We start from the raw sequence: 17,500 nt of genomic DNA, 5'->3' as shown, positions 1-17,500 counted from the left end.
GATAGATAGCTAGATAGATAGACAGATAGATAGATAGATAGACAGATAGACAGATAGATCGATAGATGGATAGACAGATAGATAGATAGACAGATAGATAGATAGACAGATAGATAGACAGATAGATCGATAGATGGATAGACAGATAGATAGATAGACAGATAGATATATAGACAGATAGATAGATAGATAGACAGATAGATAGATAGATAGATAGATAGACAGATAGATAGATAGATAGACAGATAGATATATAGACAGATAGATAGATAGATAGACAGATAGATAGATAGATAGATAGATAGATAGATAGATAGACAGATAGATAGACAGATAGATGGATAGATAGATAGATAGATAGACAGATAGATAGATAGACAGATAGATAGACAGATAGATAGACAGACAGACAGACAGACAGACAGATAGATAGATAGATTAATAGATAGACAGATAGATAGATAGATTAATAGATAGACAGATAGATAGATAGACAGATAGATAGATTAATAGATAGACAGATAGATAGACAGACAGATATATATCATAACGTGCTCCTGATAGGTCCAGAACTTCCACGACTTACCTGAGAGTCAGATCGTTTTTAAAAGTTTCGAAATAAGCCAATAGCAGTTGACTGCAAACTGGACCTACCAGTAGCTAATTTGTCAAAATGTATAAAACTATAGACTAAAAAAACAAACTAACAGGGTCCAAGTTATAGGCTGTAACGTAACTGAATCCACCACAACGTTATTGTTCCTGTTCAGATCCTACAGGGATCTTGACAGTCTGGGTTTTAAAAAGAAGGTCAGATATCTGTACACCGGATTCTCTTTCTTCTTCTACCTCCCCAACACCGTAACAACAGATTCTCACATACACTCCTCTTCTCTCCAGGTGTCTTGGATATGGGAACCCTCCGACGGCCAGAGGGACAACATCGCCGTCTACCACCCGATCTACGGACAGAGTTTCCCCAACCTGGGCTTCAAAGACCGCGTCGTCTTCCTGCACAACAGCCTGGAGAACCCGTCCATCAGGATTTCCGGCCTGAAGATGTCCGACGCCGGCCGATACACCTGCGAGTACGCCACCTACCCGTCTGGGAACGAACAAGGGACGACCACCCTCGTCATGCTCGGTGAGAACCGAGAACCTTCCTTTTAGCACCAAACGGTCAGCGGCGTTTTTCTTCGTCATTCTGCAACGTGAGCCGTCTGAAACGGGCGTTTGCGACGGCTCAGCTGCTTCATCATTCCTTGACGAGCGCCTCCCGAGCCATCTGCTCATCACTGCCTCCTGCACACGAGGCTCCCACCGGACCCCCGCGTCTCAGACGCCGCAATTGAAACCATTTGAAGAGAACTCTCTGGGTGCGATGCCGGTTAGACGCCGAATGAGAAAACAAGGGAGACGAGGGACTGAGCTGAGTCTCAGCCTTTACGGTATTTATAGATGTGTTTGTGTGATTTAAACTCCCGAGTCCTTACTCTTAACCTCGCTCTCCGGGTTCAGCCAACGCGATTTTGATCTTTTTCTTTGCGTTTTGGAAATGAGCATAGTTATCATGTTAGGGTATTAGCGATTATGACAGCCCGTCAGCAGGCTCACATTCAGGTAATGGGCCTTTATAGGCGCAGACTTCTCTGTTTACGATACAGATTAGACTCACCTGAAGGGCTGCTATTGATTCTTTTACTCTCAGACAATAACTGGAGCTAATGTGGATTCATTTGTCCGTTGCAGTGAGGGAATTACTCAGCCGCCTGCCCGCTTACACAGCAGTGTCTCGTACTGTGCGTCGCGTTGTCCTGGTGGGTGCTTCATCGTGGAAGGAGTTTAGAAGATACTCCGGAGAAGTTGCCCCCTGCACGTTGGGACGCCCGAGAGAGAAGCGGGCAGGCAACCACTTGACAAGTTTAATCATGACTGATTTGCCGACACTTTACTTCCATATCACTTAACGTAGATGTGTCTAATTAGACTAATGGAGGCATTGGCGCTATTTCCCAAGTCAAATATCAAACTCCCATTTTTAAAACATCACTAATGACTCAGTTGATTCTGGACCATAGTGAAAAGTGAAGGACAATGCGGAAGTGCCTGAAGCCTGTCTTCCCTGGAATCACCAGCAGGGGGCGACTCACTGGTCGCTAAAAAAAAGAAAGAAACGAAACTCGAGGCTTCAAGACGGCAGCTCACGAACCAACACACCAGACACACAGAATTCCTTTCAGAGTCACTTATTATTTCTTCGGACGTCATCACGGCCGATGCCCATTATAAATTAAAGACCATTAATGTGCTTATAAAAGAAAAAATATCATAAATGAAAAGGTGCTACTTGTTCATTCAGAGCTTCATGTTTGTAATTATTACAGTATTAGTTGTTTGTTCATCAACAGGTACGTTGCAAACAGGAATAACTGATGAAATAATTCAGACTCTTAATGGAGCCAATTTACCAAAATCATAAACAAAGGTAAGTAAAAAGCCCACAGGCCGCTCACTAAGTCATTGTCAGCATTACACCTCCTGATTACATTTCCCCAAAGCCACAAAATGATGGGTTCCGAAACGTGATTATCATAATTATCCTCCAAATAAAAGTCAGACGGAGAATAATAATAATAATAATGAGGGAGGTCAAAAGGCGTCCAGCTATTGCAGTAACCAGGTTGAACGTTTCTCAGTAAATTAGTCATAATTGAAGTCAGACTTCCAACGCGACAACCCTTATCACGGTCGGTGTTGGAAGTCCCGGGCCGTGAAGTGTACTTGTCCTTGATTCTGTCTGAGTGGAGCTCAGTGTTAATAATAAGTAGTGCGATATAATGAGAGATTAGCACGAGGTTTTAGATACCGCACATACCTGCCGGCTTTTGTTCTCCTCGGCACAGTTTCATTTGACGAGCAGGTCGGAACCCAAAGTGAGAAACGTGGTGAAGCTGCTTTGGGTTGTGAAACTGAGTGGATGTTTAGTTGCTGTCAGCGGGGGACACATCCTGTTTGTAATCGGAGACAGCTGGTGTTATTCATCCACCCACATGTCCGCCCGTTTGCATTCGGCTCAGAAAGGAATCAGACGCCTGGTGCGTTTCTCTCTCGGCTGACAACGCCGAGGAGGCTCCGCGCCCGAATGTGGACAACAGCAGCAGCAGTTCCCTCGACTCCTTCCGCGGGAGTGCTCCCTGTTCTCACTGTATACGGCATCGGTCCGTGTACGATGAGGAGAACATGCTGTACGTCGAAACGCGTGAATTTATCGAATCCATATTGTTTTCGGTTAAAGTGAATCCGCCTGGCGCATCATGAGGACTTTGTTTGTCACGGAGCGATGTGGGAGATGTCTGAGCAGTTGTTTTCTCTGTTGTTAACACAAATTGGCTGCGATTTTGGAACATTTGATTGTTTGAACGGATTTAGACGGAACCTGATGGAAAGATGGGACACCGGCCAAAAAGGAACCCATTCCATTTTTGGTACTGATCTGGACAAAGGGGCGGATCCAGGAATTATTTTGTATCACTTTATTTAAAGCCACAGGGAATAATTCATGGATCTTAGGGGAACTGCTGGATGCCATTCTAGTTTTCTCTGTCCCAGTACAGTAAAAGGAAGAATTGGATGACAGATTAAGTATTCACGTGTGCTGTTTCTGTGTAGTAAATTAGTTTCTGCCTCAAAAACAGAGCACACACGTATACTCTACTGTTCGTCACTGTGAAGATGCTGTTCAATAAGCAAGCAGTAATTAAATTGGATTCATTACAGTATATGTATATATACGGCAGTTTCCGCAGCCAGAATGGTTCATGGAGAGAAGTGCCTCACAATTCCTTTCATGTGTTCTCCCAGACGGGGCCAGTAAGATTTCCCTCCGCAGTATTTTTCTTCTCTAAGTAAACCTTCGCACAAACAATACAAAATCCACCTCTGGAAGCTCCTATTCCGGAGAACAGGAGCACGCAGGAGATGCAGAACTTGGCCGCCTCGCAGAGGGAACACGGAGAGATATTCTGGCGGGCCTGCAGATGGATGTGGGCTAAGCCTCCTAAACTGCTGCTGCTGCTGCTGCTGCTGGCACAAAGCAGAAGTAGACTGGGAAATACCTGCTGGAGAGCTCAGTGAATCACCCTTTGTCTGGAGCCGCCGCGGTGCCAAGCTCTCTTGGACCAGATCCTCGTCCGTTTGAGGAAAAAAAGGAAAAAAAACGGAGCACGGAGAACTTTGTGCCCCAAAGTCACTGGAAGACACGGCCACATATCTTGTCGAATATAGAAACCCGTGAGATCCAATCACATTAGGGCCTTAATGAATCCGCAGCTGCCGGCAGCCAATCGCGTCACATCTCCACCACCGGCACCCCGACGATATCGCAGCTTACGAAAGTATGAATACCTAATCATGACAGCCCATCGTATTATGACTTATTGGATAGAGCACCACCGCCAGCCAATCTCATTACCCCTTATTGGGGGTGTGAATAAAGAATCACTCGCTTGGCAGTGATATCATATCATCTTGGACGGGGTCCACACAGAATGAAAGGTAGCCATCTGTACCGCGTCGGACATGGTGCGGCCGACATGACGGGAATACAACTCTACTAGGTCCAGTGGATCTGTAGCCTGTCAAAGTCCTTCTGAGCCCTCGGAGTGAAATTCAGAGGTGCATTTCGCTTTCTTTGGCAGAACATTAACAGCGGTGAAATCCAGAAAGGGCAACGGACAAATGAAGACCAGCAATCTGGCCTCGGCATTGAAAAAGTAGTCCGTGCATATTCCCTGTTCTAGTTTCTGTTCAAGCATGTGTTGTGTTCGGTCTTGGAAAGTGAGAATACATTTATACTTGTTATGTCCGTGAACCACTACTTTTAAAACGCATAATAATTGTAGTACATGTACTTAAGATAGATAGTTAGTGTGTATTAAGTTATCAATAATGTGTCAAATTCATACTATATTTCTTTATTTTGAGTATAAGTTTATGTCTCACATTGTACTATATGTAATAGAGATGGAAGATGTACTCAAGTTTGGAAAAAAGTGTGGATTTGTACACAGTTAATACTATTGTTAGCATCTGAACACTATTAGCATGGAAGTTGCGCGTTACTCCGGGGTCCGTTTTACAAAAAGATTGGCGGCCGCAGATCGCAAACAGTGGCAGTGTCGTGTTTCCCCCAAAAATGGCCGCCCCTCGCCAGTTGTAGATATCAATGTAAGAGGAAATCTCGGAACGGGATCTTATAGTCACTCTCAGTTAAAGGAAGCCGCTTCGTCCTTCAGGCTCTGCGGTGTCCTTGTTGTCGGCCTTTCTTTTCCATGATCTGCGGTAAAAACTCCATTTTTCATGCCTGATACGAGGTTTACATGTTTTCTTGTGCTTGAACTGCTCAGATTACACTTCTCCCTCTACCTGCGGGGCACTTTTGTGTCTGTGAAAATGTTTTCAGGACTAAAAACATCAGCTTTCAGCTCAATAATTTATAGGGGTATGCTCTTCTCTCGCTCATCACCTGCTGTTCAGGCGTTCTTCCGTGAAGCGCTATGACCCGGGTGCGGCCCCAGTCGGCGGGTCGGTGGCCAGCAGCTGTGCGACAAGTACAGATTTGTAGTGGCGCCGGGCGGCTCCCAGGTGAAACTGTGTGCAGGATCGAGAAACGGCGTCTTGCTCCGAAGAAGAAATCAAGTGTGCAAAGCAAAAAAAACAACCCATTTCCCTGGATGAATAAAGGTTACAGAGAAATCATGGAAGTAATCGCCCCCGGTCGACCGGGACGCACCACGGCCTGCAGCCGTTCAAGTGTGTTCCCCTGGTCTTCTTGTAAATCCACCTTTATTGACGTCCTCAGTTGTCAAACCGACGTAACATTACAAGAATAGGACCGTTTTGTCAGCCGATGCGCCACAACCACTACAAAAACCATACGGATCCGCGTTCACCGTGTCCTGTACGTTGGTGAGGTGTCGATGACAGAGGCCGGAGAGCGAGAGGTGCATTTCGCTCCGATCGGAGCGTTCAATCGGTCAAATTGCGACTTAGTGCGGCGACACAAAAGGTGAAAAGAAGCTCGAGACGTGAGGCGTTCAGGTTCTTTTATTTGTGTTAAGATGCAGTAAAAACATTTTTTTATTTTGGGCTTTGGAAATCATATTTCTTTCTCTTTTTTATTACATTTGGGGCACTTAGCAAGTGCCATCAAGCCTGAATAAGCTGGATGAGTCTCAAGCTTAACACCAACAGCCAATAATGAGTTGTCGAAACAACACGCGCAGCGGAATAATTGCGGTTTAAACTATTCCCGTGTTCCTTGAATATTCATTTCTTGTTCACAGCTGAGCAGACGTAGAGAGGAGCCAAACAGATGTTTGGGGGGGTTTTTCCCCCCCAACAACAATGTCTGGAAACATTCAGCGTGTCAGTTAGAGAAGATGTTAACAAACCTGGGCAGCTGGCGAGACATGGATTCCCAAAAATGTAACAAAATCCACAAGCTTTTTATTGATTTCTTGGTTAATGTTTGCAACAAAGTACAAGATAAGAAAAAAAATTAAAATCTGTTGATATATATATATATACCCTCAAATCCTCGTCTGATGGTCCCACTTCATCTTTGAATCCCGACCGAACGTGGAGATTTAGTTTGTTTCCACTTTCGAGCTCAGAGCGACAGAGTCCAGGTTTCGGGATGAATTCAAAACAGACAAGGTGCTGATGGATGGCGTTGACAGGCGGGGGCGTCGGAAAACAGCAAGACGCCGAATTTCATTCAAAAGTTTGATTTTTTAAAAAATGTTTTATTTGGCAAAAAGAGATTAGAACCACACTGAAAACTCTTCAACGTCATTTGAGCTTAATGCTAACACCAATTTCATGTTTGGATATTTGACTAGAATCTGTCGACATCACCAAGAGTCAAATACAAGTACTTTATTCATCCCAAACACTGGACGGGTGGAAGCCGGGATCGAAACCGCCGACCTCGGACCAACCGCAGTAGGGTTAGGGTTAGTGTAATGTGACTCAGCTCTGGTCCACGTCAAGGTGACGTCGGTGTTGATCCAGAAGAAAAAGGGAAGACGAAATGGTTCAGTACTTTACAGATGTCCTGTCTGAGTTTCCTGGCTGGCTCTCAGCACGGTGACTATGTGACAGATGTCAGCTGTCCCGTGTGAACCCCCCCCCCCTTCGCCTGGCTGAGATGCCCAACAAACTGGAAGCCGTCCAGTCGCCCCCCCCCCGTCCCCCGTCCTGTCCTGTAAGGGATTGCCAAGGTGAACAGAAAGACTTCGTCTGAGAGGAGAGTCCCCGCGTTCGAGCATCTGCTCCGCCGAAGAGTCCCGAGAACCGAACGGGGGACATTTTCACCGCGGGTGTCTCTCTGAAGGATGATGAATTCAGAAATGTTACTTAAATTGTTTATTGCAACTACAATATTTCTTTTATAAAAAAAAGAAAGAAAGAAACCCACGTCCTTGGCTAAGCGCTCATCAAAATCCCATTTGAGCGCTCCCTGTCAACGCGCGACGTAGTATGACTCTTCCGCAGAACAGTGCTCAACCTCTTGAGATTTCAAAGTGACTGGGAAACAAACAAAAAAGAGCACGGCACGCACTTAATGGAGTTTTGGAAAACATTAGCGTAATGCGTTTTCCCTGTCTCCCTGTCAGACACCGCCATTCGACGGGATGATGCTGCCACGGGAGGGATGGAGGGGGATGGAGAGGGATGGGGGGGGGGGGGATGGAGAGGATTGGAGGAGGATGGAGAGGGATGGAGGAGGATGGAGGAGGAGGTTGGAGGGGGATGGAGGAGGATGGAGGAGGATGGAGGAGGATGGAGAGGGATGGAGGAGGATGGAGGAGGAGGTTGGAGGGGGATGGAGGAGGATGGAGGGGGATGGAGAGGATTGGAGGAGGATGGAGGAGGATGGGGGGGTGGAGGAGGATGGAGGGGGATGGAGAGGGATGGGGGGGGAGGGGGATGGAGAGGATTGGAGGAGGATGGAGAGGGATGGAGGAGGATGGAGAGGGATGGAGGAGGAGGTTGGAGGGGGATGGAGGAGGATGGAGGAGGATGGAGAGGGATGGAGGAGGATGGAGGAGGAGGTTGGAGGGGGATGGAGGAGGATGGAGGGGGATGGAGAGGATTGGAGGAGGATGGAGGAGGATGGGGGGATGGAGGAGGATGAGGAGGATGGAGGAGGATGGGGGGGTGGAGGAGGATGGAGGGGGATGGAGGGGGATGGAGGAGGATGGAGGGGGATGGAGGGAGGGGAGGGGGGGGTTTATTCATCTCTGGTAGCGTGGCTTCCCGCCTGCTGTCTGATTACTCACCTGATGCGAGGAGCGGACGCAGTGTCACGACGGAACCATCCGAACACCTCTCTCCCCTCCGCGTCAACACAGTCTGTCTCTCTCTCCGTCTCTTCCTTCATCCGCCTGGATCTGTATGGAAGATACAGATCCAGGCGCTGCCGTGCACCTTCCGCAAACACACGCGGCAAAGGACCAAGACTATGAATTTGACATGATAAGAACTAAAAGGAGGATGAGCGAGTTCACTGATGCAGGTGCGATGTGTTTGTGCCCTCTGAACCCTTTAGCGAGATTAATTCCAAAAGATCGGGGAAGCGATTGGAAAGCGGCACCGGGGCTGTAACTTTTTATATCTGGAATTTGAATATGAGTTTGAAATGTGTGCATTTAATAATCCACCACCAGTCTCACGTGCGTCTGTCCTCTCATCTGTACATTAAGCTGATAAATAACGGAGGAGGACGTACGCGGGGCAAAGATCATGTGCCGAGCGGATCGTGTGATCTGCAGACTTCTCCCGGATCAGAGGCGATTGTACTTTGTACTAGAACGTGATTTAAAAATCAAGTATTTATACTTTTATTCCCCAGAAGGCAAGAAGAGGTGGAAGGCTGGAGATGGAGATAACGGTACATATTTTTATGGACAGTCTCTGTGCGCGTCTGAACGTCTACGGTTCTCAAACACGGCATATAGATTTTGTTTCTTCCCCAAGCGCAAATTATTGATCGTTAAATTGACTCTGCGGTGAAATCGCATGATGTTACGGAAAAATCATTTCAGTGTTTCTTTGACCTCGATGGAAAGCATTTTTGAAATATTCACATATAGTAATATAGACCTGTAATTTGTGGGTTCTGTTTTGTTGGTGGGTCATACATTTATCTCCCCATGAATGATTTTCATGGGGAGGTAATGGGGAAAAATACGAATGAAACGAGTCTGTTGGAAATAAATCCAGCGTCGAACACGCAGACGAATCAGTTTCTCCAGTGACGGAAGCCTCATTAAAGCAGCAGGCGATGCACATAAAAGGAAAAAAAGCCTTTCCTATAATTGCTTAACTTCTTCTCAAGTGAAGTCGTTCCCTTCTCGTGTGTCCATTACTGTCGCGTGTGCAGGCGCGGCGGCAGCCTGCGAAATCACATCGCAGAGGACGAAGCGATGCGCGTTCAGGAAGCGTTTTCACCAGAAAGAAAAGGAAGTCGGCAACACTTGACATCGCGGAATAATGGAAACCACTGACATTTACAGATTGATTGTTAGAAATCAGAAGCCGGGGTTTTTTTTTTCCTTCTTTTTCTCTTTCTTCTTTAGAACGGAAGGACGTTTTCATGGAACATTGCCTCTTTGTGTAACAAGTCCACTGTGATTTAACAAAGCTAATGTGATGGGGGGGGGGGGGGGGGTTGTTCTGCACTTAACCGTTGTAACGTGAAAAAGCCTCGTAACTTTTGCCTTCAGTTCAAAACAACCTGCTCGAGTCAAAGAGAAAAAGTTTTTCCGAGTGGAACAATGTGCTTTGTGTTGGATTGAAACCGGAGACGTGATGAGAAACTTCTGATAACTTGACTTAGACATTTGGACTTTCTTGAGGATTGGTCTTGACTCTTTTCTTCTGTCTCTGTGAGGTTTAGGAGGAGGCCCGGGGGGCCACACCCGAGGCCCCCCCCCCCCCCCCTCAGCAGGATGCCACGGTTATGGATATGCACAACAAACTGATTGAACCTCCTCTTCCTCCTCCTCCTCCTCCTCCTCCTCCTGTCTGACGTCCCTCTCCTCTCACCACCCCTCCTTTTTTTCATCTCTCTCCCATTTTTCCCGTCCTCCTGTGTCCTCATCTTTTCTCTCTTTCTTACCATCTCCTCCCTCTCACATCTTCCCACCCTCCATCTCTGCCCCCCCCCCCCCCCCCCCCCGCTCTCTTCCCCGCCCCCAGCCAAGCCTAAGAACTCGGCCAAGGCGGTGACGGTGCAGGCCGGCAACAGGTCGGCGGTGGTGGCCCAGTGCGAGGCGGCCGAGGGCAAACCGGCTGCGACCATCAAGTGGCTGGCGGCGGTCGGCGGCAACCACACGACGAGCAGCGCCAACGGCCCGGACGGGACGGTGACGGTGCGCAGCGAGTACCGCCTGGTTCCCACGCCGGCGGACAACGGCAGGGACGTGACCTGCATGGTGGACCAGAGGACGCAGGAGCGGCCGTGGGTCTACCACGTCACGCTCTCCGTCGAGTGTAAGGAAGACACACACACACACACACACACACTTCTTCATCTTTACTTTGTCCCAGTGATGCCTTTTTGAGCAGGAACAATGAACGCTGCATAGCCTCCGAGGTTCATTTCTCACCTTCATGTGTCGTGGCCGGATCCGAAAGGAAGTGGCGACTGCCAATGACTTCAGTCCCAGATCAGCGGCGAGCCAGAGCCCTTAGGCCTTTGCTTTGGCAGCCGACTGTCCGACCCCGTTTCCCCTTCTCTGCGAGACATTAGGCAGATCGCCAAACAGTCCACGTCCGCCGTGGTCCGCCGAGCGAGCTGCGAGTCGGCGGCGAAAAACTGATCGACATGGCGGCGCTGGCGAGTAATTAAAAGAAAAATCCTCTTTGTTTGTTTTGGGCTAATTAAAGTAATAAAGCAGCACACTCTTCATTAGGGAGATTGAATTATTGTCTATTTTTTGAAGCTTTGTTCGTCCAACTTTATCTGTCATGGCGGATCTGAAATCTGTTAAGAGTTCCTCCGCTCTTCTTCCCACGGAGGACCGTGTTCAGCTGCTCTTTGCTGCAGACGATCGTTTTCTTTCACGCCGCCGTTGAAACACTAGCGTGTGTCCTTTGTCTTGAATGTAAAATCGTAGGTGCGATGTGCTGTGCGCTTCTGGTGGTCACAGGGGAACTGACCCGAGGCCCACATCAATAATGCAGCCGTGTCAAATCGTCTTCTGGCCTCAGTGTTTGTGTACTTAGCGTTTCATTTACTATGTGCTCAGGCCATTATGCAATCAGCTGCTCCAGCTCTCTCTCTCTCTCTCTCTCTCTCTCTCTCTCTCTCTCTCTCTCTCTCTCTCTCTCTCTCTCTCTCTCGGCAAAACAAAATCCATTAATGCTGGATTAGAGTTGTTTTAAAAAGCATTCATTCCACCCAGTGTGTTTGCCACATGATCGATTCAAGGAGCCTGAGACCGAATATACGAATTTCACTAAACAAATGACGTGGCACACTTGACAGTTCAGTCATCCCTTCATCATGGTGCAGCGTTTCCCTTCACCCCCGGGCGGCGGGTAGCGTCCAGTGGGTCCGTCTGCTGAAATGCTCATCGTCTTAATCCTAATCCCAAACTTCTACAACTGTACTACAGAAGTAAACGGCACAATTAACTGACACTTTATATAGAAATTCCGAAAACGTTTCCCATGTTTACACACGAGGGCCCCCGCGAGCACACACACACACACACACACACACACACACACACACATTGTTTTCACTTAATCCGTAAATTCCATTCTAATTTACGTGGGATTACGACATTACACAGGTTCAGCGTGGCTTTGCAGAGATTTAGCCGCGGCCGACGGCAGCGTGTCGACCGCGTGACCTCGCCGCCGCAAAGATGGAACAGATTGTTTGTGTTTCAGCCGCTTTTTTTTTTTATATAGTAATCTGCATTTTTGTTTTTAGACTGCACACTCACACACACTCACTCACACACGCACACAAACGTAGACAACATGCATCCAGCTGTTACAAGCAGTCGCACACACTGGGTGTCAATATATAGAGATTCAGCAGATTGAACATATGCGCTTGTGTGTGTGTGTGTGTGTGTGCGTGCTTGTGTGTGTGTGTGTGTGTGTGTGTGTGTGTGTGCGTGTGCGTGCGTTCGTGTGTGTGTGTGTATGCGTGCGTGTGTGTTTGTGTGTGCGTGTGATGTGATGTGATGTGATGTGATGTGAGCACGAACGTCGTTGGCCGATCTGCATGTGTGTATGCTACATATGCAGATATGTGCGTATTTCTATACTTGTGAGGACACTTGATTCCTTCCTAAACACAGTTGTACCTTTAACCGTTAACTGAACTGAGAACTGGAAACATACATTTCCTTCACTCTCACGAAGATAGAAGTACCAGGACCCACACACACACACACACACACACACACACACACTGTGACTCCTCGCTGTGTGTGTGTGTGTGTGTGTGTGAGTGTGTTAGTGATGGTGATGGTGCGAGGGATCACGTCTCCTGTCTGCTGCGTAAAATCAGATCAGCTTTTATAGGTCAGCGCTCTCTAGGAAGAACACACACACACACACACACGCTGGCTATTACACCACAGGCCTGTCCCGCTGCTTGCCTCTCCCTGCCTCGACGCCCTGTCACTCCTCACACACCTCGCGATTCTCTCACTCTTTTCTTCCGTCCTTGGCTCTTTCAACATGAAAGACGTGAAGGGAGGAGAAGTCCACGGAGGATTTGTCTGCCCGTCCGAACTTCCAACGCGCGCGGCGCTTTGCTGCGACTCCTCGTGTTAATATGAAACTCTCAGTGACACTAACACATTTCCTACCTCGTCCTGCCTTGATTTTTAGGGGGGGACGTTTTTTTCTAGGTTTTTTGATACACGCGTGTTTGATGTCACGCTACGCACAGTCCCGTCCTGTCATGAAAGGATGTATGATCACAGACATGACGAACCGCGTAGTTCGCTGCTCAGTGATCCTGTCAACCGGCCCCGTGCAGGTGGGATCACGGGTATTGGGGCATTTAAAGTCGTCCGCCGTGAAAAAACTCACAAATGTGATCATTTCAAACCCCAATCAAATTCTGTAAAGTACTCCACCGTGTTGGTGCATTCCCTCGGAGTCTTTTCTGTTTTATATCAACTCATATTTCTGTCTCTCTCTCTTGCTCCCTCAGACCCGCCCTCCGTGTCTATCGTGGGCTACGACAACAACTGGTACATCGGCCGCTCGGACGCCGCGCTCCTCTGCCTGGCCACCGCCAACCCCGAGCCCACCAGCGTCACCTGGACCACGTAAGAACCGCTCTCCGTCCTCCCGTCGCCTCGCTCGGCCGACGTCCCAGAGACGGACGGATCTTTATAACCAGGGCCATGATCCTGACAGAAGCGGGCCATCTTTCCTCTTTAATGATAACTATTATTTTTTGTTGTTGTTGTTGTTGTTGTAATTTTTGATAAACATAAAAAGCTCTAAACATCTCAGCGCTGACGGACAGATGGCATGCTGCGCGTGTGTGTGTGTGTGTGTGTGTGTGTGTGTGTGTGTGTGTGTGTGTGTGTGTGTGTGTGTGTGTGTGTGTGTGTGTGTGTGTGTGTGTGTGAGACATGTCTGTGATTTCTCTCGCAGTTCAATTCAATTGTGTCTTTGAATATCACAGTCACATTCCAGTTCCTTTTTCTTCCTATCAATCTCACTTTTACCATCCTCATCTATTCGTTCTCCTCTAATTTTTTCTCCGCTTCATGCTTATCAATTTGTCTGTTTTGATTTTCCTTTGCTTCCCCTCACTGCTTCTTCTGACATTTTTTTCTCTCTCTCTCTGTCGTTTTTCTTCAATTCTTCCTCTTTCCCCTTTGCCCCTCAATCTCTCCCTCCCTCCCCCCTTCCCCTTACTCTCATCCCTCCTTCCTCTTTTCCTTTTTTCCCCGTCACTTCCTCTCTGACCTCGGCCTCTTCTCCTCCCCAGGGCGTCCGGCCCGCTGCCCGACACGGTGGCGGTGGACGGCAACAAGCTGTCGGTGAGGAAGGTGGACGACGCCGTCAACACCACGTTCATCTGCGAGGCCAAGAACAAGCACGGGGCCAGCAGGCAACAGATCACCACCGTCGTCATCGGTGAGTCCTGTCGAGCCCTCGCACACACACACCCGCGCACTCGCCGTACACGAGTGTACACACACACACACACACACACACACACAGTGACCCTGCACACACACACACACACACACACAGTGACCCTGCACACACACACACACACACACACACAGTGACCCTGCGCACACACACACACACACACATACACACACAGTGAACCTGCACACACACACACACACACACACACAGTGAACCTGAACACACACACACACACACACACACACGCTGGGATCAGGGCTGATCTGGGAGCTGCAGGGAGGCCGGTCTCCCTCTCTCTCTCTCTCTCAATCTTCACATCGGATTTCTTTGGCTCATGTTTTTCCTCCTCGCCGGCCAACTTTGAACGAGGCTCGGCCGCCGCCGCCGCCGCTGATTGACCCGATTCCCCACAGCAGGGCCAAATTGCGGGACACGGGCCAACTCCAAAATCTGTACGAGTGCAGATCCAAAACCGCTCCTCCTGAAGCCGGAGTCCATCGACCGGGAAACTCGTAGCTCTGTTGGACGTGAATTAAATGGGGCTATTTTTTGGGGGGTTTATGAGTCGGAGAGGGAGGTCCTCATTAGAGCGCTTTGGCCCTGCGGTGGACTGCCAGACTGTCGGGATGGTTGGAGGGTTCCTACATTTATTTCCGGGGGGGGTTGAAGTTGGTGTGAGCCAGTTTGCCCAGGTTTGTTTTTTCTTTCTCTCTTTCTCAGCGTTTTCCCGTCTTTGTATCCACTGTTGTTTGGTACGTTACGACTAACTCCTCCTACGCTAAAGTGCTCCTTCTTCTTCTTCTTCTTCTTCTTCTTCTTCTTCTTCTTCTTCAAGTTTTCTTTCCTCTTTCCACTTTCATATTCACCCTGGTGTCTGATGGGGTGTGACCACCGTGTGATGCCGATGCCTCTGCTGGGGGTTTCCAAGTCCGGTGATTCGGCTGCTGTTGCCGTCACACATTGATCCTACTCACACAAACACACACACACACACACACACACACACACACACACACACTTAGGACAATGTCTGCATGCCTCGCTGCAAATCAGCATGCAGGCCACAACGCCTGTTGAGTAAGAGAGTTGGTTTTTGCTTTTTCGTGTGTGTGTGTGTGAGAGAGTGTGTGTGTGTGTGTGAGAGAGTGTGTGTTCCCACATTGTTGGACTCTGCAATGTTTCCCTCTTTTGTTTTAATAACCGCCATGTTGCACTTTATGAAAAAACACAATATTGCGCCCTGCAGAGAACATAATGTATCTCTGTCAAGGCCAAACATTCACATACACACACACACACACACACACGCACACACACGCGTCCATCTAGCTCTTATAACAGGGGAAACCAAGGAAAAAGGAAATTCATCTAATAATATGCATCAATATTCACAACCTCATGTCAGCACCATGTTTTTGTCAGATTTCCATGAAATCTCGGACAGTTACATCTCTCAATGTAGAGAAAGGTGTTCATAAATAATAGGGTCTGACTCTTTGACTAGATCCGCACCAGGATGTACTTTTGCTTCTCTTTTCTTTTTTTGGGGGGGTAATCCTGCTGACAAACAAAAAACCCCACCGACAAACAGACACGGGGGGGAAACACGACCTCCTTGGTGGAGGTTACTGTGGAGAAACTTTTGCCGAAAGACAGACGAGAAGGCCGCGAAAAAATCTGTAGGGGGGGGGGGAAACCCCGGTGCTGGAGATTTTGAATTGTCTAATCTGAGAACAAAGATGCTTTTGTAGCGCGGCGGCTTGTCGGGAGGGATGTGTGGGAGGTTCAGAAGTGGTTTAAGCTGCTACTGTTCCGGCTGGAAGCGCGGCATTGTGCCCGACTCAAAGTATCGAGGAGAGGACCCGTCCCCCCTTGGAGCGCAAAACAAACACACACACTTCAACGTCACACACCGCATCACACTGTCCTCACACACACTTTGAGCACTTCTTCTGACGGACCCGCGCACACACACACACACACACACACACACACACACACGTTTCATCCCTGCAACCAACCCGCCATCGAGCCCAGACTCTGTGATTCATCCGAGTCCGTCACAGTGAAACTGAGGCGGAGAGGGTTCAAACCAGAGCAGCGACTTAATCCCTCGACTCAACACGTTTACCTATAGGGAGCAGAATGAATCCAGCTTTGCCAAATGAACAAACTGAAAACACACTGCACATTTTTCGCTGGTTCTTTTTGCCGTTTCAGGCGCCGACCTCTTTTCCAAAGTGGCCGCAAAAGATAACCTGTGTTCTGCTCAAGGACGCGTCGATGCAACGTCACAGATAAGAGTTGACTTTCGCTGTTTTAGGAGTCAAAGCTTCGACCTGTATTTAGGAATTAAAGAAACCGGGAATCTACGATGACATTGCAAAATCAAAACGGTCCTGGAACGAGAACAATTCCCCCAGATAATGTCTCCAGACCTTGTGGATGTAAAGTCCAAAGCTTTACACATTAAAAACCCCGCTCACATTAAATATGGAGCGAATGCAAAGTGCCATGAGTCTGTTCAGTGAATTTTACATGCTGGTGTATCCGTCGCCGTAAAAATTAATTGGACATAAATATTGTAAAAAGAACTGGACTGAAGTCAAAGAAAATGTGACCACGCTAATTTGCGCTGGCGCTGCGAAATGTACATTGAACAAACTCATAATTGTGGTAAAAGCAAGTGGATCGTGACCCATGATGAGAGAAGCCTTTCCTCCGAATGATCCGGCCCACCGGCCCGCGCCCACGGAGCAGCCGCCAGAGCCGCCGCCCGCGACCGTTTAGATTCCTTCTCTCTTTTCGCGCCGGCCCAACCCTAAAGCAGCGCGCCGCGCGCCCCTTCTTCTCCTCGGTGAACCTCGGTGACTCACACAGCTGCTACGACAGAACCGTCGGCGGAAACGCAACGAGGCATGTTTGCCCCCGTTGTCAACGGCGGTAACCATGAATATATTCAGCCAATTAGTTTCTGCACAAGGCGCAGCTCTGGATGAGGAAGGAGCCCATTACGGTGCTGACCCCTCCACCAACGGAGCCGGTATAGACAGAGGTCAGAGGTCAGAATGCATCTGATCATGGCTCGGTTTCCGTCTGACTGTGAGTCGACGAGGCCTCCTTTCTTATTCTGGAGCAGAGCTTGCAGGGGAGTCATCATCATGTAAAACTTCTCTGTCACAAAAATGGGTTTGGTGTCACCTTAACTCACCTCCGTCGGCTCAAAGACACGATGACTTTGGATCGGCGCCATCCCGCCTCTGTTCTGGAGACGTCTGCCTTTTTA

General features: G+C 48.4%; 1 protein-coding gene across 4 annotated transcripts in view; it reads left to right on the top strand.

Moving 5' to 3' along the window:
- The window catches only part of pvrl2l (PVR cell adhesion molecule related 2 like), a 203,676-nt gene that overhangs the window by 84,685 nt on the left and 101,491 nt on the right, over positions 1-17,500 (top strand). For all 4 annotated transcript variants that reach the window (XM_035620414.2, XM_047330355.1, XM_035620413.2 and 1 more), the window contains exons 3-6: positions 901-1,144; positions 10,267-10,560; positions 13,253-13,370; positions 14,045-14,193. In XM_035620414.2, coding sequence (XP_035476307.2) covers positions 901-1,144; positions 10,267-10,560; positions 13,253-13,370; positions 14,045-14,193 — 805 coding nt within the window. The remainder of the gene's footprint in view (positions 1-900; positions 1,145-10,266; positions 10,561-13,252; positions 13,371-14,044; positions 14,194-17,500) is intronic.

The sequence above is a fragment of the Scophthalmus maximus genome, chromosome 22 (genome assembly GCF_022379125.1).
Source record: "Scophthalmus maximus strain ysfricsl-2021 chromosome 22, ASM2237912v1, whole genome shotgun sequence".
NCBI lineage: Eukaryota > Metazoa > Chordata > Actinopteri > Pleuronectiformes > Scophthalmidae > Scophthalmus > Scophthalmus maximus.
Note: the sequence above shows the minus strand (reverse complement) of the source record. Positions and strands in the feature narration are given on the sequence as shown.